The sequence below is a fragment of the Geospiza fortis genome, unplaced genomic scaffold (assembly GCF_000277835.1).
Source record: "Geospiza fortis unplaced genomic scaffold, GeoFor_1.0 scaffold112, whole genome shotgun sequence".
Lineage (NCBI taxonomy): Eukaryota > Metazoa > Chordata > Aves > Passeriformes > Thraupidae > Geospiza > Geospiza fortis.
The window spans coordinates 22,891,257-22,911,831 of NW_005054298.1; the positions used below are offsets into that span (position 1 = coordinate 22,891,257).

General features: G+C 37.4%; 1 protein-coding gene across 1 annotated transcript in view; it reads right to left on the minus strand.

Annotated features, from left to right (window-relative positions):
• Positions 1 to 20,575, minus strand: part of RAPH1 (Ras association (RalGDS/AF-6) and pleckstrin homology domains 1) — an 80,054-nt gene that overhangs the window by 28,094 nt on the left and 31,385 nt on the right. The window contains exons 2-4 of the mRNA XM_031058600.1: positions 19,069 to 19,188; positions 15,546 to 15,651; positions 14,212 to 14,726 (exon numbers count right to left, since the gene is read on the minus strand). Of these exons, the coding sequence (XP_030914460.1) occupies positions 14,212 to 14,726; positions 15,546 to 15,651; positions 19,069 to 19,188 (741 nt within the window). The remainder of the gene's footprint in view (positions 1 to 14,211; positions 14,727 to 15,545; positions 15,652 to 19,068; positions 19,189 to 20,575) is intronic.

Genomic DNA, 20,575 nt, shown 5'->3' on the forward strand with positions numbered 1-20,575 from the left:
GATTACTTTCCGTTATGGAAAACATTGCGCCCGATTTAAAGAAAACTTGGCAACATACTTATGTATAGAACCTGTTAATCCAAAAAATTCAAACATATTTGGAACCAAAATGGAAAATGCATACGTCTGCAGTGCAATGATCTTAAATTAATGATCTTAAATTAATGATCTTCTTATTTGCATTTAAATACTAGAACTAAGTTTCAAATAATTTTAGCCTACAGTGAAATATCAGAAAGAATAACACAAAAAATATAAAGTTAAGATTTCTGTAATATAATGACAAACACTGTTTTTCCTCCCCCAGTTTCCAATTAAATATGCAGTTACAAGATATTCCAGCTGTGTTTTAGTAATAAAGATGTGCAAGATGCATGCAATGGCAGAGTTGACCTTGCTCAAAAAATTTTGTGCCTCGCATTTCTAGGTTGGGGTTTTATTTTTTCTTTCATTTTACCTTTTTAAAGTGTTATTAACTAATCTCTTTTACAGAGATAACAAATGGAATGTAAACAAAAAGGGGAGGGGGGCATCACTTAACAAAGGTACTTAGAAAAGCCAGTAATTAAATGGTAAGAGGTAAGTAACTATGTCCACATTTTATTTAAGTCAGCAAGGTAGATACACAACCTACAAAATGCATAAAATTAAGAAATTTCTTCTCTGCTTTCTCTGTATTTTTTCTTTGGATGCAGATAAGAAGATAACTAAATACATAAGTAGCATTGACTTCTGAAGGACTAAGATAAGGTATCTACTGTTTATTTTCCCAACTATAGTCTAGCCTTGGGTAGAAAGGCAATCATGTTCTGCAAGGAATCTCCTTCTTGCAGAGCTTGTATTGAAACAGAGGTTCCTGCTATCAGAGAACACCATATTAACATCTCCATTTGCACCAAATCACCCAAAACTTCAAGACAGTGTGTGTGCATGGTTGTGATGCAGAAGGGATCTAGTCCACGGCTAGAAGTTTTAGAATTAGTTATATTAGCAGAGGACAAAAATGGTTCTAGTCTCAATATAAGATGCAAACATACCAGAGAAGGGGAAGAAGCAGAAACAAGTGAAGACAGTAAGAAACAGGTGACACACCAGGGACACCAGCACAGACCTGCAATATGATCCTACAGTCAAATGATCTTGGTACAAGGAAATGCTACACCTTGGTACAAGGAAATGCTCCATTTCTTGGGATTGCTTCACTCATAGAGAGCCTTTTCCAATGTTACAACAACCTGAAGAGATCTAAGCAGTAACGTGGACTTCCATTTCATCATTTTGCTAAAAATATTTCTGCTTGCAGGAGGTTAGAAGAGAACCAGTAAGTTCCATGCCAGGCCTGTGTGCTCAGGAGTCAGAAGTGGAAGGCACAGCTGTACTGAAACAGTCACAAGCTGACCAAGATTACCCTCAGAAAATCAGAAGGCTCACCAAAAGCACCTGAATCAAAGAGCTGTGAAGCCTAATTAGCCAACATAAGGATTTATAAATACAAACATTTAACTGTGGAGTGTATTAGAATACCCGAGAGGAGCTACTCCATGGTTATATGACACAAAGGAATAATTTAATGTACTTTTTAAAATTAAGTTCCTCTATGGTAACTAACACTCACCCACATATAAACAACCAGAAGGGAGGATCTGCAGACACATGGAGATGAAAGAAAATTGTGGTTTCTTTGTGCCACAGCTGTTGTTAATCTACTTGCAATCAAGCCAATTGCTGTTTTGGTGGCTGTTTGCTTTGTTGGGCAGTGCAGAGGGGCCAAGAGCTATTGGGGTCAGGGCAGAGGTATGGACTTAAAATTTAAGCAAAACAATCACAAGAGCAGAAGATTACTTGCTTTTGGCTATTTGTACTCCTCTGAAAGACAGCCTGAAAACCTGTTGTCAAGATACATGCTGAGCATCTTGAGAAGAATATTAAGATATTTTTAAAAAAGCAGTAAACCAGTTCTAAACTTTTATTGCTAAATACAGACTACTTATGCCCAGTGAACATTATCCTCATTGTTTTGAGATCACCAAATTGCATTTTGTTACTTCAGGCTTGCCTGAGGTCTCTCCAGTAGAATATCTGTGAATTAAAAAAAACCCACACAGATATGGTTTTGAAGTATGTATTAGCATCAGCAACATCTGACACCACAGCTACATGAAACTGTTAGCCCTTCATCCCAGCCTGTATTTTCATCAGAGATTTATAGCTTGCTCCATCCGTTGTCCTCTAGTTTCAAAAGGAAATACATATAAAAGATGTAATTTTTAGCAAACTGAATGACAATTTGTGATCACTCAGTACATTAGTGACCTCCTTGCTGTGAAGAAAATTTATTTATGATCAAGATTTGTATATACCTGGCTCATTAGACCACTGTCTTACTACAATATTCTCCCCACATTATATTCAGTCAACAATCAAAATGTTATAAAAAATATCCCATTACTTACTAGTTCATCTTCAATACAGCAAGAGAACTTATTTTAGGCTACTAATGGCTTTTAAAACTACTGAACACTCACACATTTTTACTAGGATCTTTTCTTTTTTTTAACTAGTGAATGGCAATAGGAACAAAAGAACTTCAAGCTCAGTACATTTCCTTTTCAACTAAGGCATTTTACCTGCTAATATGGCTATTAAGTTTTTAAAGGACTTGAACACTTCAATAAATCTGCAGAAACAAACAATACAATTAAATCTTTTAAAAGCACCCTGGATAATCAGGAAAATCATGTAAGTAAATGCAGAAGTTCCCAGAAAGGGCAGGAGTGGAGAAGCATAGCACACACCAAAAGCATTCTTTCTACACAGAAACAGTCACATACAGTAGAAAGAAGCATCATCACCTTGGTCAGCAAATGAGAAGGTTTTCCTGCAATGTTTCTCAGAAGAAGGGAGGTTTCCCTGTCCAAATAGGAGTGCTTGTGCAGAAAGAAAGAGAAAGAACGTAAGTCAAAGGAAGTCAGTATAGTAATTTTATGGTGTCTTGATTACAGAAGATAAAGCAGAGTTTAAAAGAAAAAAACCCCTACATCATCACTTTTTTCCCCTCCCATAAACATTCCCAAATACTATGAGCCCAATACACTGATGTAAAAGCAATTGTGCTTTTACACAAGACACTAATAAAAGACACTATTTTAATCTTCTTCTGTACAAAATGTCACGCAATAGAATTAAGAAAACTTTTGCTTACCTGCCACTGGTTTCCTTTCTGCAAGAGAAAACTTATTTGTAAAGACATTTAGAACTATAAAAGTAAGAAAACACAGTCTTACAATGCTTTTCAAAATCCTGTCCAGTCTTCTAAAACTAAACATTCCACTTTCACTACACATAAAGCCACTATAAATTGGTCATCTGGGAGACATCCTAGTTTTATGCTTTTTACGTGGGTTGCTGTTTCATTCTTAAAGAAAGATATTACCACAGCAATAAACCAACCCAACTCAAAATTCACGTCCTTTTTTTTTAAATGACTTAAGTCTCTCTTCTCTTGTATAGTCCAAATTACAAAATTACAAATTCCCATGCTTCCCTTGGGAAGATAAATTAGCAGAATATATATTTTCATCTGTTTTCAAAATGGGAAGCAAAATCAGTAAAGGGGAAGCAGCCAGTAGAGAAAGACAGAAATCAGTTAATGACAGATCCCAGTGATTATCTTCTCCAGCACCTGCTACAGGCAAGAAAACCATCATCACGCAGCGATTTGCAGAACCACACAGTCCAGTCTGCTAAGGAAATTAGACTACTACTGTGGCACTTAACAAGAGCACTTAAACAACTTAAAAGAGCATAAAGTAAATCTGTGTACCACCACCATCCTGCAAGTTTTGTCCCAAGTGGTTACAATCTGTTTCAACGCTATACAGAATAAGGCATGAAAACTATACATGCCTACTATACTCTTGTTTAGTAATTAGCAATACCGAGTATCACCTATTCTTCATTGCCACCATAGGGTATAGGATGAAAAAAATGAAGAGCCCATGTCCACAACTTCCTGCAAGGCAATATCAAATAGTTTGGAGAATACAATTCCTGCAGGGAGAGTTTACTTGATGTGACTGCCGCATGCTGGGATGAGCAATTAGGATCTCAAGGAGGCTTTATAAGTTACACCTCAGGGAAGACTCTACACAGCATTTGAAATTAAACCCAGGCTCCAGCCAAAGTTCCACTGGGTATTTAGCCACTAACATAGACACAGGTTATGTTACAGAGTAAATTATTTGTCTGCTTGCATATTAAATACTGTCTCTATTTACATCATATGTTTTAGACACACAGCAGTGCTGCCTAGCTCAAACCACACTGAGGGTTTGTAATACCTGGTATAATTATTCACAGTCATACTGAATTGTATCCTTTCTTACACAGAGGCTCTAACTTCCCACAGAGTCAGTTTAGGATGGTCTCCTTACAATGTACTGCTACACAACTTGCAGAATAAAATGGGTTGGCTCAGTCCGAACCCCAAAAGTATATATAAAAACCCAGTGACAAGTTCAAGCAAAATTTTTTAAGAGTTTCTTCATAGAGTTCTTGTCAGTCATCATGGACTGATTAATATGGATCCCTTTCTTGGTGAATGGAGCACTGCAGTAGAAGGAATACTACAATGTACACTTGCAGCCCCTTCTTAAAGAATTTAGTAACCTTCTGTCTTAGCCTGTAAGTCAACAATAGTGTCAATGAATACAGGATATTGAATCTCTCCATAAAGGAAATACTATTTGCTGGAGAATATTTCTCCTGCAGGGAAGGCCAAGGTAGGCCAACTAACCTTCTTAGTCATCTTGGCTGCTGCTATCTTGTATTTAACAACATTATCTCCACCAAGGAAATTCTACCCAAAAATGGGAATGCCATATCCTTCGTACAACATAATAGCCACTTGAAACTTTGATAATGATATTTTACGGGAATAGGGGTTGACCAGTAAAATGTGGAACACCAGTGTGATGACAACAGCCTATGTGAATTGGAGCTGCAGATCCCACATGCCTAGAAACAGGAAGGCAACAGCTCTTTTCCAGACATTTTTTCTGCATGGCTTCTTCCTACCCTATAACAAATTCTGCAGTACTGCATATACCCAAAAGTTAGAATGAGCAGAAGCAGCAAAGCAACAGGAAAGTCCAAGTTCTAGAAATTATAGCCCAGCTAAACAGTAACTACACACACATAAAAATGTTTAAATATTTGGCATGCACAAAGTAGTAGATAAATTAAATTTCATTTTAGAACAATGTGTTACTTTCACAATCCAATTTTAAAGCATTTAGTCTATTTCAAAGAAAGACTTCAGCTCAAACATCAAGCTTTGAGGCAAACAGATGTTGCTCCTAGAATATTCCATTGTTTGGGGGAAGATAAATATTTTATTATTCTTTTCTAGATGGTACAATCACAATGGTTCACACAGAGGATCTAAATAGCCCACTCTTCCTCTCTACTTAAGGACTTGAAATACATATCAATATAAATGCCTGATCTTGCCAAACAAATTAACCTACTTCTCTGTTCCAGGTACTTCACTAGACTAAAAAGAACAGCAATCAAATCCAGGAAAACCAAAACATAATTACTCCTAGGGAGTCATTTCTAGTCTTCCACCATGAAAAGCATCTGTTCTTCCACCTGCTTCTGCTACAACAATGAGAACTCAAGCTCTGGCAACAAAGTTGTCTCTCCCCCAGCGCCTCACCTAAGATTCACCTAGGATATAAAACCAATTCCAATTCCATAAACTAAACTATCACTGGATAATTGAGCATATTAGATTTATTTTTTTACAGACGAGAACTGATGGCTGGATTTTAAGAAAAGCATTTAAGAAGAGGTGATAAACTGAGCTGCCTAGCTAAGATCTGAAGCACGAACGCCATGTAGCCCATCTTGCCATGGCAGCAGCCCACTGGTTCACAAGCAAGATGCTGTATATACATGGCCGCCTTTCTTCAATTCCACTTGCATATTTTTGCAAAATCTGAACACTGATCTATTTTCTTGTTAGGTTTTATGATCACTTAGTACAGAAAAGTGGGATCAATTTAGAAAGATTAAGTCTCATCACTAAGAGACTGAATTGCATCTAATTCCTCTGATTAAGGTAAGGCTGAGAAAACAGGCATATAGAATTTTAAAATAGTACAATAGTCTCAAAGGTGTCACATATGTTCTGTACACCGACAGTTAACAAATCATGATCAACAACTGGGGTGGGAATTGTAAGAAAGATGACCTAGTGATCTTCTGAAGTATTTTATCTTCCGGTTCATATGCCTTAAACATGGTAAATAGAAAACTTCTTTTCTTGTTAAATACTATCTGTACATTCAAAGACATAATTCACTCAAAGTTTGTACAGCAGAATAACTTACCTTAGTACCAAAAGAAAAGGCAATAAGAGCACACTGAGGACTTGTGCATGTAATTACCTTGCCATGGTTCTTGCAAAACTCTAAGTTTAATAAATACACATGTTTAATTAAACCAGCTGGTGGCACTCTTGTGCCACTATTTTGGATTTAATATCACAGTTGAGAAACACTACAAAATCCTTTTTTAAATGCATTCTCTGTCCCTAAAAAACAAACTAAAAAATCAGGGAAACTGAAGTATACAGTGTTCAATAGAAAGCTATATGCTTGCAAAACTTTGTTGAAAAGATTACTATAGCTTCCATTTCAACTACATCCCTACATTGAATTCTTTAGACTCCAGCTTCAAGAACTAGAATCCACTGTTTCCAAAAGAGAACTCAAGAATTAAAGATTTAAAATCATTTTTGTAATTTTGATCCAAAGATGGAGAAGGAGCACTGAAAATTTTTTTCCAATCTCTTTATGATTATGCATTCATATGGAACTTACTCATATGGACACAATATGATAAACATCTAGCTAAAAATATCCATTTTCTGCTTTCTTTTGCAAAGGCGGTTGTTTAACCTAGCAAAGAAGAGGCTCAGGGGACACCTTATCACTCTCTACAACCACCTAAAAGGAGGTGTGGACAGGTGGGTGACAGTCTCTTCTTGAAAGTAACAAGAGATAAGACAAGATAAAAGGCCTCAAGTTGCACCAGAGCTGGTTTAGATTAGATATTAGAAAAAAATTCTTTCAAAAGGGATTACAATTTATTCTTATTAAAACCTCAGAGCAGGAAAACAGGCACTCAGAAACTGAAGCAGCAGCAAGATAACTCAGGAAAACAACAAATTCTTTCCTCCTGTTAAGAGTTTAATGTTCCACAACTGGTGGCTGTGTTCTTAATTTTTGTCATCTGTCCTAAATTTCTTTTTTGGCAATCTGAAACAATGACAAACAAGTAATCTAACTTCCTACAGCTTTAGTATTTCAGATCTCTAATCTAATCAAATGTTGCAGAAAAACTAAAGAAATTTGTTTTCAGCAGAATGGTGTATCCACAAGGAAATTGGCTGTTTTAAAAGCTCCATACTTAACCATCACTAGTAGAGTGATATCGTTACTGGAAACTGCAATCAATGCATACAACTCCCCTGCAGCACACTTTCAGCAAAGTTTGGTAACATCATAAAGCAAGACTTCTGATTTCTCAACCCAAGTCTGGTGGGTAGTCCCAAGAGTGTGCTGCCTAGATTTCGTCATTCATCTATGGCATTTCTCCTCTTGCAGACAAATCTGGTAAGAGAAAGAACTTCTGAACAACCATTTTCTTGGCTTGTCTGTATTAATGGTACAATTTTTTCCTCAAAAAACATTTCATAAACACAAGTATTTTTCTGAAGTGCTATGGAACAGGCCTAAAAACAAAGAGATTATTTTTTAAGTGTGCTTATTTACCCAGCATTTGGGATAGCAGAATGAATCATTCAGTTGTTTGCCCACAGAAGACTCCAACCTCACAGAAAATCCCAAAGAAACAGTGTATTTAGGTGTATTTAGAGCCAATGCCTTTGGTGTTCACATTTACACTAACAAAGTACACCTTAACTGTAATTTTTGAGTGGACACCAGCCTTGCCAGCCAGTGGTGTCAAAGAAGACTCAAACATACATTACACTGTCTAATTTCCTGTTCCCTCCCAGGAGAGAACTTTAAAGCTTTTCCATCAGTGTGAGGCAAAGCTGACTGAAGAGAAACTATTCTTACATGTTTTATGGTTTCTGCTACACTTCAATTAGTTATTTCCTATGTGGAAAAGTTAAAGGATAAATTTTAGGTCCATAGCTATAAAATAAGTCAGATACACTGAGTGGAGAATCAAGATTTACCAATGCAAGGATAATGTTTAAATTCTTGTTTCCCTTTCATGTATTTTAAATCTATCTACCCCAAATTTTGAAACCTACCATTCCATGATGTGCAGTAAACAAAACTTTTAGAATGCCTCCTTTGGATCTCAACTGAAAATGCTTTAGAAAAATTAAAACTATCCCTTTCCATCATTTGCTTTGCAGATTCCATAAGTATAATATGAAAAAAAGTTTATGTGCTGGTTTGCAGGCATTGGGAAGAGTGTATTAGCAATCCTTGAGTGCTAGTGCATTATATGATGATTATGCATAGCCAAGCACATTTGATTATTTACTTGAAATACATAAATATTGTTTATATTTTATAAAATCATATGTTTATCTCAGAGAATGCTTTGAAAGCTTCCAAAAGTCTGGCAAATGAGGAGTCATTTTACATGTATTTCAAAAACATTTGAAAAATGGATGGCTCACACTTCTTATGCCAACAAAACTGGAAGCCAAAGTAATGTTTCAGGATGACAGATAAGCAAAATTTTCCCTTGCTTTTGACTTATAAAAGAACACTTTGTGACTAATAATTGGAAAAAAAGAAAGAGGAAGAAATGGTCTAATTGTGTTTCAAATTAAGTCTTTCCATTGACTATTTTCAGCTTAGGAAAAGCAGAACTGGAAACGCTCCAGAATAGACTTTGTGTTCTAAACTAAGGACATAACACAACTGGCAGAAAATGAATTTTTTTTTTTAAGCCTTTAGATGAAATACAAACCAAACCACTGCCATGCCTTGTTTGTTGCTTATTTGTGACTACTCTCACAAATTGGAGTCTAACATCCTTCACATCTGCTAACCACACAACACATGGACCATAAGGAAAAGTACTCAAACTTCAAGCTCCCAAAATACAAAAGCCAATAATGCTCTATTCCTGCAAGAGCCAAAACAGACCATAACTCTTCTTTCAACTACCTACAAATATCAGATGAGATTCAGCAGCCCAATTCTATTTTAAGACACCGTTGCCTAACAAAGACCAAATATATCATCAGTTTGTCTGCACACATTAACAGTTAACTGCCTTTTCATACATAGCAACATTTAGCAATTCCACACAAAACATGACCCTCAATAATTTTAAATGGGTACCAAAGCTTCTGTGTTACACCACTGCACAGGCAAATGAAATGCTAGCATGTCCACGTAAAAAATATAGCAAAATTGCTATGAAACATAAACTTTATTATTCCCTTATAACCATTTCAACTTTTTAATTTTACCCCACAGGATCTTTTAGCCAGTACAGATTTATTTATGTGTGCTCAGCTTACATGACAATTGCTACTAACTGTTGTGCCTCCAAAGCTCCCTTTTTTACCCTGAAAGAAACATTAATGTTTACTCTACACTGCCTTTTCTGTCAAGTGAAGCAAAAACCATGTGGCTTTATTGCACTGGCCACTCTCTTCTCATGATTTTTACCCCTCAAGCATCAAGTATTAATCTACAATGAGTTTAAGTGAAAGCTAAAAAATAAAATGCAATTAAATCATGTAGTGTTACCAGCTAAATTTTCTATTATCTTTGTATGAGCAGAATCTCTCAGCTGTGCAAACTGGGTTACAGACATAAAGAGGGGTGGGGGGTGATGTTGAACTATGCCAGACCAGATGGCAGACTTCAAACTTATCTGCAACCTCTTCACTGAGTGTGTGCAGGACAGTAACAATGACTGCCCATGAATGGAGCCTTTCACTCTCCAGACACAGACAGCTACATAAGCATCATCAACACAGTTCTCTATTCTCTCCCCTCCGCTTTCTTCTCCTTCTATTCCAGCACAGTTCACTGAAAACAGAGACAACTTCTTGCTGGCCGAGGAAGGAGAGAAAGATAATATGGGTGGAGGCAACAAGTTAGTCACAGAGACATAATTTCCCCTACCTTCAAGACATGCATGCTATTATTTCACTCATTTAGTCTACATACAAGTAAAGTAATTCCCCACAGAAACAACATTTTAAGGTGCATGCCACTCATTATACAACTAAAAGCATAGAAAAAAAAAGTGAAGTACCAATTTCAGAAAGAATACTGTTCAAGCAACGATCTGTGAAGTCATTGTGTCAAAGACAAACTTCAATTTAGCAAAAAAATTATGGAGTTAGGGTGGGGTGGAGACAACTTTTTATTCAACAATACTTAAGGTGAGACTGAAGACAAGAAGTGCAGTCAGAAGACACTTAGTACCACCAAGCGAATGTCTTAAGACTACAAAGTTATAGTCTTTGAAAACATCAACATTCACAATGTCTAAAGAGATAGTGCTAAGACAGGAAAGGAGGAAAGGAAGAAAATAAACCATGATGACAACTAATAAACCCACAATTTTAGACAACCAAGGGAACCCCAGTCAATGCCCCTAAAAGTGATCTAAAGACAAATTCAGAATGAGTACAAGGATGGTCCTGGCCAATATGACCACTGAGAGTTATCATCTGTCATCATGCTGATATATCTGCAACCCCAGGAGCTGCCTAGAGCACAGGCTGCTAGGAGGAAGAGGAAGACAAGACACTAAGATATCTGTCCAAATACTCAGGCAAGAAGTTCTGAATAATCAATTACCACCACCAAGTGAGTTCCCGCTCTCCCTTCCAGCCTCCAGTCCCTGGCTATGCGCAGTCCCCTAATATGCATCAGTCCTCTGAGCCTCTGCAGTTCACCTAAGTAACACAGAGTGAGACACAGAATTGAAGCACAAAGTTTTGAGGTACTAATTACCAGTTAAGTGCCAAAGCTGAGACAAGGGAGGAGATGAGAGTGTAAGGAAAGAACTGTGAGGAAGGAAGGATGAGAGGAAAGGGAAGTCATATCCTCCTATTTCTGGTGGCCGTGGAATTGCAGCCTTTTCTGATAATACTGGTCCCTGTTACCAGCCAGAGAGTATATTAGACTACACACACCTTCAGTGGGCCAGTACTTGACTGCTCTTCTACAGGATTTTCCTGCACTACCAAGTCAGAGAGCTCTTAAATAACACAGCAGAAATAATTCTAAAGATAGAATATTGAAGCTTATAACTGCAAAGCCTAACTTCTTTTTTCAGACAAGCATTTCCTCCCATCAAAACTGTCTTCCATTTTACTCAGGAAGAGCATAACATGAAGTTGCAGCAGAAAGGATGACTTTTTAAAGTCTATACTGCCTGGAGAAGACAAAGTATCGGTCAAAAGGGCAGAGCTGCCAAGACACTGACCTCTTTCAGATGAGCCACAGCAGCAAAGAAAAATTTTAAAGGTCAGCTCACCTACAGGCAGTCTCAAGGAAGACAGGCAAAAGAGCTAACTTGAAGCACTACTTCAGAATAACAAATCTCAAAACAGATCTGCTGTGACCATGAATAAATAGCCTCTCCCACTTCCTGCATAAAAACTGTTGAGTTTTTCCCTATATGGACATTAGGACTTCAAAGGCTATTTCCTCAAATGGATGTTTTCTATTAGAAACAGCACCATTGAGTCAACTGTGTGAGTGGAAGAGTACAATTCAGCCCTACTAGTAAAAGGTGTTTTGGTTCATAACCTAGCCAAGAGGATTAATAAACCCTTAAACTGGTTTTTGGGCACTAAATGAATGACATAGGAAATAAACAGCTTTGTTGATACCCAATGAGTCTTCCAAAGAATCCATTTAAAAGCTAAATTCATTTTAAAAACACCACCACAAAATCTATCACAAACTCAAAAAAAAGTGATTTCCCTTTCCCTGTTCACCAGTGATGAGAAAAGAAACTTCTCTGAAAGAAGCCCCATCCCATCACATAACAACTTTAATACTGAATAGTTGAATACCAATTCTGTAAACCTAGGGACAGTTTCTCAGAATTAAACACCTTCCTCAGGGCACTGAAATTAAGAAGAATGGAGCCAAAGCAAACAGCATGGTTAATGAGTGCAGAGGTTTCTGCTCTCAAGAGGAGAGCAGAATCTGGATCTCAAATTACTGACACTTTCTGGTTACCTCCTTCAAAGGAATCAATCACTCTTATCAACTTATCTGGGGAGAGAAACAATAGCCACATTCTTATATGAGAAGCAATCACTGCATTTGTACAAAGGCAGCCCTCACATGTCTTTGGGGAAAGCTTTTGGGGATGATTTTGAGCCTTGCAGTCAGTGGCCAAGCGGTCAGAAAGCAACTGAAACAGCAACTGCAACACTTGCAGCAATACAGATTAGCTTCCTGTGAAGACAAAGCAACTTCTTGACCTCTGTCCCTTGATTCACCAACATCAAGGTAATTAAGGGCAGAAGGTGGTTTGTTGATTACTCATGACGCAAAGGATTAAAAAAACTCGGGAGACAAGAAGGGCAATTTTACTGATGCCTCAAGCATATAACTCCCAAAGTAAAAGAATCTAGAAGGAGACCTACAAGATCAACTGCAGAAAATACCTTCCATTAAAAACCAAAAAATGCAACATTCATGCTTTTCTTATGCTATGCAAGCTAGAGCAACTAATTGATAAAAGTTGTATTTTCAGCCTGAGAAGAAATAAAAATGCAAGATTACCTAACTTTCTACATTAAACAAAAACATAATAATGAATAACAGCTGGAGATGCAAAAAAAAAAAAACCCAAAACCAAAAACCAAAACAAAACAAAACACAACAACAAAAAAAACCAAACCCAAAACAAAAGAAAAAAAGCCCCACCCCAAAACAACAACCCAAATATAAGCCTTATCATGCCATAAAAAGAAAATGATTCTCAAACAAACAACAATATAATCAATGACTGTCATAGGCTGGACTTGAACACTCAGGCCTACAGCAATAATGCAAAGGTTTGCACTTTAACTTTCCAAAGAGCAAAGGGCACATTTCTATCTGTTTAGCTTCACTGAGTAGGAAGCATACTGAACACTAACTTTTTTATACGAAAAGAAAGTTGACCTAAACTGTCATTCATTTCTCATTATTTCAAATGAAGATTTAAATCAAAGTGTGACCTCAATGAGTTGATCATGACTGACAAGCCTGCATCATTCACTTTACATCAGATGAACTTCTGTTGCAGATGTGCAGAACCATGCTTTCAGTACAGCACATTCAGATTAGTTTTAATTATTGATTAGAATAAATTCAGTTTGTTCCAGTCTTCTCTCATGAAAGAGAACATGCATATTAGTACAACTGACATTTTAACAGGTCAAATTTCTGTTTCAGAGAGTATTTCTACAAGACAACTTCTAAGTTTAAGTTCTCAAAATTCACTGGAACATTTTCCACATTTTCTCTCAAGTCACCAGCACTTGCAATGTTCACCAAACTGGTTGCTCTTACTGAAGTTTCCTCTCTAATTAATCAATGTCAAAGCATCAAAATCCCAAATTAATATCTGCTAATGCTGTATTGCAGCCCAGTTATTTTTCTGTATTGTGTATTGCTTCAAAGAGCTCCTCCTGTCATACATTAAACAAGAGTATTAAGTCAGCAAATTACTGGTATAGTATAGCTCCAGACAGACAGCTGTAGATTGCTCCAGGTATTGATTGTGTTTCAGGTATTAACTGTACTGTAAGAGGAATAGAATTTTGTCAATTGTGCTTTCTTTTTTCCACAGCTGTGCACTCCTCAGATTTAAATTAAAGGCAATATGTGATATTTACTTGGAATAAAAATATTAACTATAAAAACATTAAAATGCATGATTGGCTTGAGAGGAGGAAGAGATGGGGAAAGCTCCTAAAAACCCAAAGCCTAAACACATTCTTTATAAGAAGTTTCCTTGCAGACAGAACCAAAACTAGAGAAAGAAGCAGCTACATGGGCAGTTCAATCAACCCCACTGCACTGCAGATATTTAGCTATGAGTGTCAGCATGGGGAATGAGGTCTAAGTTTGAAGAGAAAGACCCAAAGCAAACAAAAATCTTGAATTAGGGACATCCTACCTCGGTGATTGGTTGCCCTTGCGATGTCAAGTCCAGCTCCTGAGGTCTTGTCACCTTATCGATATCCAGGGAGTCCATGCTGGAAGCTGCCGAGGTCACGCTGGAACGGGAGGAGTTACTGATGGAGCGCACCTCAGCATCACTCACAGTGCCAGCAGATGCTGTCCTCCTGTGCTGGGCAGTAACCACTGGCTTGGTGTCTTCTGCAACAGACTGCTGGGCTGCTTCATCCATGCTCAAAGAGGCCTTCTCTAACTGTGCCGTGATGTCATCCAGAGACACGTTGGCATGTGATGGTTTAGTCACCTTAGCAGAGGAGGACAATCCTTTCACACTGCTGTGCTTAGTGGAAGGTCGACTAGCAGGTGGTTTCTGAGTTTTGGGTTCTGTGGCAAGGCGTTTCACTGCAGCATTGTTTGCTGAATGAGAGCCAATGCTGCTGAGCTCCTGCTCTATGGAACAGAGATCAGCCATGAGGGCATCCAGATCCACAGTCTCCCCCTGATTCAGGGCTTCTGTAACAAACAAGAGTAGTCAGTATGTGCAGAATTATTTCATTTGCAATGTCTCACTTTGTGTTATCGGATCTAATAGTTAAGAGAGCAAAGGAAGCAGCCTTTTGTTTTCCCATCTGTAGTGCAAAATATCTGTGCAGTGCTGAAACAAAATTCATTTGCACTACTATCCTTGACCAGTGCAACTTTCACACTATTTAGGTTAAACTCCCTTGTCAGCAAAAGAAGTCTATGAATGTTCAGATTGCATCTGAAAAGTTTAAACTGCTTTCCTGTGAATGGAATGCAAAAACGCACTTGCGTAATATCATGCCTCACTTTTCGAAAAACTGCAGATATTTTGCTAAGCATTTTCTGCTAAAGTAATGCAACAGCTTTAAAAAAACACAACCAAAACAAAAATACTATATACATACTCAAACCTTTAAATTAAGGTTTCCTTCTGTTTATCCTGAAAGCATTCTGTAGCTATATTCCTGCATTCTGTTCCGTAAAGCAAGATGCTCTTTCTTCCTGGTTAACAGATACACATTAAGTCATTCTTTCATGAGACCAGATCCCAGAACAAGCTTTTCATACAAGTACTACACTAAAGTTCTCAAATACTAAGTGTTGTAAAAGATAATGCTTTAGGAGACTCAAATACTTGAAAAAAAAGGACACCAAAAAGCAATGCCTTCAGCAAATATGTTCTCAACTCAGCTATAAGTGTATTTACATGTTCTTATATTTTACAATATTTTAATTTATAGTTGGAATAGTTTTTTTTCCTGAATTAGTATTTTTCTTAAACTATATGTGGTAAATAATTCAACAAACCATTCAAATTGTACATGGAGAAGCGATATGAGAAGTTGGCAAGATTGGTTTCCTGGCGGAGAGGTGACCTCTTCACTGGTGCCACAGGCTTGTCTGCATCCAAACTCTGAAAAAGATCAAAATGAGGGCAAATAAAATTTGACAAAGATTTGCTTGTTCAATTCCTTAAGATGAATGAGAATTATTTTCGCTAAGAGAAATTTTTCAGAAGTTACTGGTATATATAAAAGCACCCCTGTTTTTCAGGCTTTAGACTGAAAGCAAACATCGTCATACTACAGAGATTTAACTTCAGCTATGCAGTGAAGAAAAGCTGTTAAACACATTCTGCTTTTTTTTCAGAATCAAAAGGATAGGAGCATTTTCCAAATGCTGTTTTGAATTGTGTTAGACACTAGCTCATTTTGAAACAGACAGCTGACTTAGCTGTAACTACCTCTCTGCATGAAACTGCACAACACTCAAACTGGGATAAGAGTCTAAAATATGGTCTAAGATATCCACCATTAGCTTATGAGCATAATCATGGCATAAGTGCTTAAAAATATTCAATGAAGAATCCTATTTTATGAACAGGGATTTAAATTCACGAAATTCAGAATTTTTTTTCAATAGTCTTTCCTGTGAATAACATTAAGTAATGAAAACCAACCCTAGCCAGTTTACGTAGGGCACATTTTTTTAGGAAAACTAGCATAGGTTAAAGAAAGAAACTCTTTCTAACCAATATACTGAGTTGTTATGTTATGATGGCTAATATGGGTATAGTACTATAATAAATACCAGGATTTTGTAAGTAGCAAGCAGTAGAGCACTGTGATCTAGCTGCTGACCCAAGAAATACAGGGTCAGAAGCTGCTGGCCCTGGAGTGGAATGTGTTACATAGGGAATCCAGCTCTTGCTGTCACTGAAGCTCAACAGGGCTGCAGAACATCTGAAATTAGGCAAGGCTTGCACTGATAAAGAGTTCCTGAAGATATGCTTCAACAGAATAAAGTTTCTCACCTAAACTTTTTATGTTCATTTTCTACATCTTTACTCAAGCCTTTTTAAAAAAGATCAAATGCACTACTTTTTTCCCTAATGTTTATTCTTCCTGAGCCCCCTTCTCTCCTCAGCTTGGCCTGAACTTTTTTAAAAAAATAAAATCTATAACCCTAGAGACATCAGGGAAACTGGAGACAGAAGAGTCAAGTTAGTCTCTGTTCCTTCAGACTGAATCCACAGACTGCTACAAAACATTTCCGGTGAAGCAAATATATTCTGGTTAAAAGCACCCCAACCATGCTTTGCTGGCTTTATTAAAGTTATTGCAGATCATTGGACACACATGTGATATGCCCTCACCATTATCTGAGCACATTTTCTACAACTGCTAAACCAGCAGTTTGGAGAGCTGCTGAAAACTACAGCAGCACCAAAAGCTTAATTCTAAATAATCATGAGAAGCATGGTAATTTTTTTTTTCATATAACCTGCATCATATAGAATAACTTAAGCAGAATAAATGTTAAGACACCCTTCATCAACACCAAATATTTCTCACACAGGCTGCAGATTTTGTGACTTTTGTTAGACCAAGAGTTAAAGAGGGAAAGTGAATTCAAATGATTCCCATGGGCATTCAAACTATTTCAGAGCTTTAAAAAAGCAGTTACATCTGGGTCTTACTTTAAATCTCCTAAAAATAAACATTTAGGAAATCTAAAAAGAAGTTAAAGATCAAGGATATCAAGGACAAAAACCTTTCCTCGTAGTGCTCTTGAAGTCCAGCTCATAGATAGCAACAAATACTGAAACTACAAGAGAATGCACTTTGGATCTCATTAATGCTAATCACCTCCATTTATTGGGACTTCATTGGAACAGCCCCATCAAGTTTTGGTGATTGTCCAAATAAATGATCTGAGACACAATCAGCTCCGTTAACTTGTTTATGCAGAACAGTATGAGGTCATTCAAAGTTTTGGGGGAAATGTCATTTCTCAGTAGTTATGAAAGATAGAAGGGCAACTGTCAGGCTATGTTGCAGACTGTCTTGAACACCAATATGAAGGTAAGAAACAAATAACATGAGTCCTACCATTAAGTACTTCTTAGTAGGTTTAAAGAAATTTGCATGGATCAACAACAAACTGAGACATCGCCCTGAAGTCTGCATGTCAATAGTGTAGCTATAAGTCCCAAGTAAAGTATACTTATATTTCTAGGCTGCTCATATCTTTAAAAAAATGGAGCAGAGAACAAAGGATCTAAGACCCATTGAATTGTTATGATGGCTATAACAAATACAAGGATTTTTATAAGTAGGGCAACTGTGATCCAGCTGCTGAGCCAAGAAGTACACGACAGGGCCAGAAGCTTCTGGCCCTGGAGTGGAATGTGATACATGGGGAATCTTGTTGTCACTGAAGGTCAACAGGCCTGCAGAACACCTGAAATTAAGCAATGCTTAATGGGTCTAAGACCCATTGTGCTGTTCTGTGAATATCCTCACTCAAGGCGATTTACAAAGACTTTAAACATTAAAAACCCTTCAAAGGAAGTGAAAAACCAGCAAGAATTAGTATATACAGATTCATGTCACACTCTTCCACTCATCTCAGAAGGCAGGATTCTTTATTGCCCTGCATGTGTGAGCTCAGAAAAAAAAAAAAAGATTTCCCCTGTAGTGCTATATACATTTAGAACTTGATGGCAGAGACAGTAACAGAGATGAGCCTGAATTTGAAATCCTGTTACATGATTAGCTCAATTTTCCTTCAGTCTTCAGGTAAGATGAAGATGAGAAAAACTGCCTCTTCTCTAGTTTAATGAACCATCACTTATCATACTTCTGCTTAATTCTACATGACAAACAAGGAGAAGATTAAAAATGTTATTCAGGAAGTTCACACAGCTCAAATACCCCCTGCATGCAATCACAGAGAAATGGATGATCACCCCAGGAGTGCAGCACACCATGCAAAATGCAGTAGCTGCTTGTGAAGGAAAGGAAAAGTACTAGAGAAGGAAGGACCGAAAGATGTCCTATCAGCTGCTTCACTGACGCAGTAAGAGTACTCTGGAACAATGGTGAGTCTCTGAGGGTGTATCAGGGTATCTCATTATGTCATCAGTGGCAGCATTCACAATTTTTTCTTACTGCTGTTCAGGTGCAACAAATAAATGCTGTCACAGCTGGACAATGTCAATCCCCATGTTTCAAGACACAGCCTATCTCTTGTCAGCTGAAGTCCGTGTTGCTCTACATACTTAAGGACAAAATAGCAATTCTGTAATTCTCAGAAGGAACTGTTATACCCTTTGTCTTAGGTCAAACCAGCAGGTTGTACAAAATGAATGTAACAACCTCAGGATGGGGGAAACAAGACAATTTATCAACCTTTAAAGATTATGAACTGGTCATAGGCTACTGTCTGCCTTGCTGCAAGTGGCAGAGTTGAGCAGTTGGTATTCAACTGAAAAGAAATGTAATACCAACAAAAAATTATTCTGTGAGATTAGTGAAACCTCCCTCACCTGCGTGAGTTTGTCCAGTTCACCCAGCCAAGCCCCAAACATCTTGTCGAGATCCTGATCTTCCTTATCACTATCTTCTTCTGCACCATGGTCAAGCTCTTCATCTGACAATTGCTCCATCTGGAAAAAAAAAAGAAAAAAAGTTTGATACTCAAACTTTCTTGTCAGTGTCTAAGAAAACTGGTGTCAGCTACTGTGTTTCTGAAACTGTTCATAAATCAAAGCAAATGTCCATCCATACACTCCATAAAAACTCCTGCTTACTAGTAAACACTTAGTATGGAAGTTGTACTAGATAATTGCAAAGTCATTTTTGCAGCTCACTTTTGTCAGATTATGCAGAAAATTATTAAGAACAAAGTTCACAATATGTTTTATACCATCAGAAATTCATGCTAGCCTTGCATGCGCCTTCATTGCCAGCTGTTGTTGGCAAAATCTATTGACATTACATTAGAAAAATTCAACTCCTGTCCAATTCAGCTGACCACAGTTAAGCAACACCATTCTACCACAGGAAGTGCAGCCTCACTGCACTGCAAATAGATCACTACAGATCTGTAAACAGAAATGCCTAAACAGGCCATAGAGAATGTCAGCAATCCATCCCCTGAGACAGTTCAAATCTTGGACACTGACCAGATCCAGTGATACTGCACAATTTTTATTCAACAAAGGAACTTCTCTCTGGAAGCAAAGAGTCACCATAGCATCTCTCGGATCCTCCTTCATTCAACAAATTTGTGACCAAGATAAAGACAATGTTCTCCAAAGTTTATCTGTCATTATCTCAGTGAAAAATAACCTTTTGTTTAAATCTCTTTTCCAAGCATGCCCTCCAGACCTTTTATGGAGCTAAGACACACGTGCCTTTCTATGTACACTCATACTGGCAAAGACAGGATCTAGCTCAGGAAAAGAATTTACATACTTGGGGGGACAAAAATCTAGGCAATAATTTGAAAGCAATTAGGCAGTACAGAAGGTAAATTTCAGAGATGTGCCACAGAATGTCCAGAAACACATGAGAACAGATCCCCAGCAAGAGCTTCACAAAAAATCAATGGTGAGTTGAACAGCTTGATTTAGGCAACTCGTGGGCTATATAGTTACTTGCTACATAGCTTTCAGAAATCACCAGTTTACATTTTGTAGATTTAAAAATTAACTAAGTGCTACTCTTCAGGAAAAGACAAATCTTGGTCTGAAAGACATCAATGTCCAACATGGCACAGTCAAACTATGAAATTTTATGAAAAATTATTAAGGTGATCTAAGAGAAAAAACTGCTCAATCCACCTTTTCTTTTGTATGATAGTTTTCATCCAAAAAACCCTCCAAGATTTAAAAATAGTCTTTTCTTATTGCTATATATTGCTTTTATTTAATTTTAACTTGATAAAATAGGTCAGAGGAGACTTCAGAGGTGATCTGTAATTCTGAGGTCAGCAGGAGCCAATGTCTCCCATGGATGCAAGATACTGTCATCCAGCTGCTGTAGGCAAAG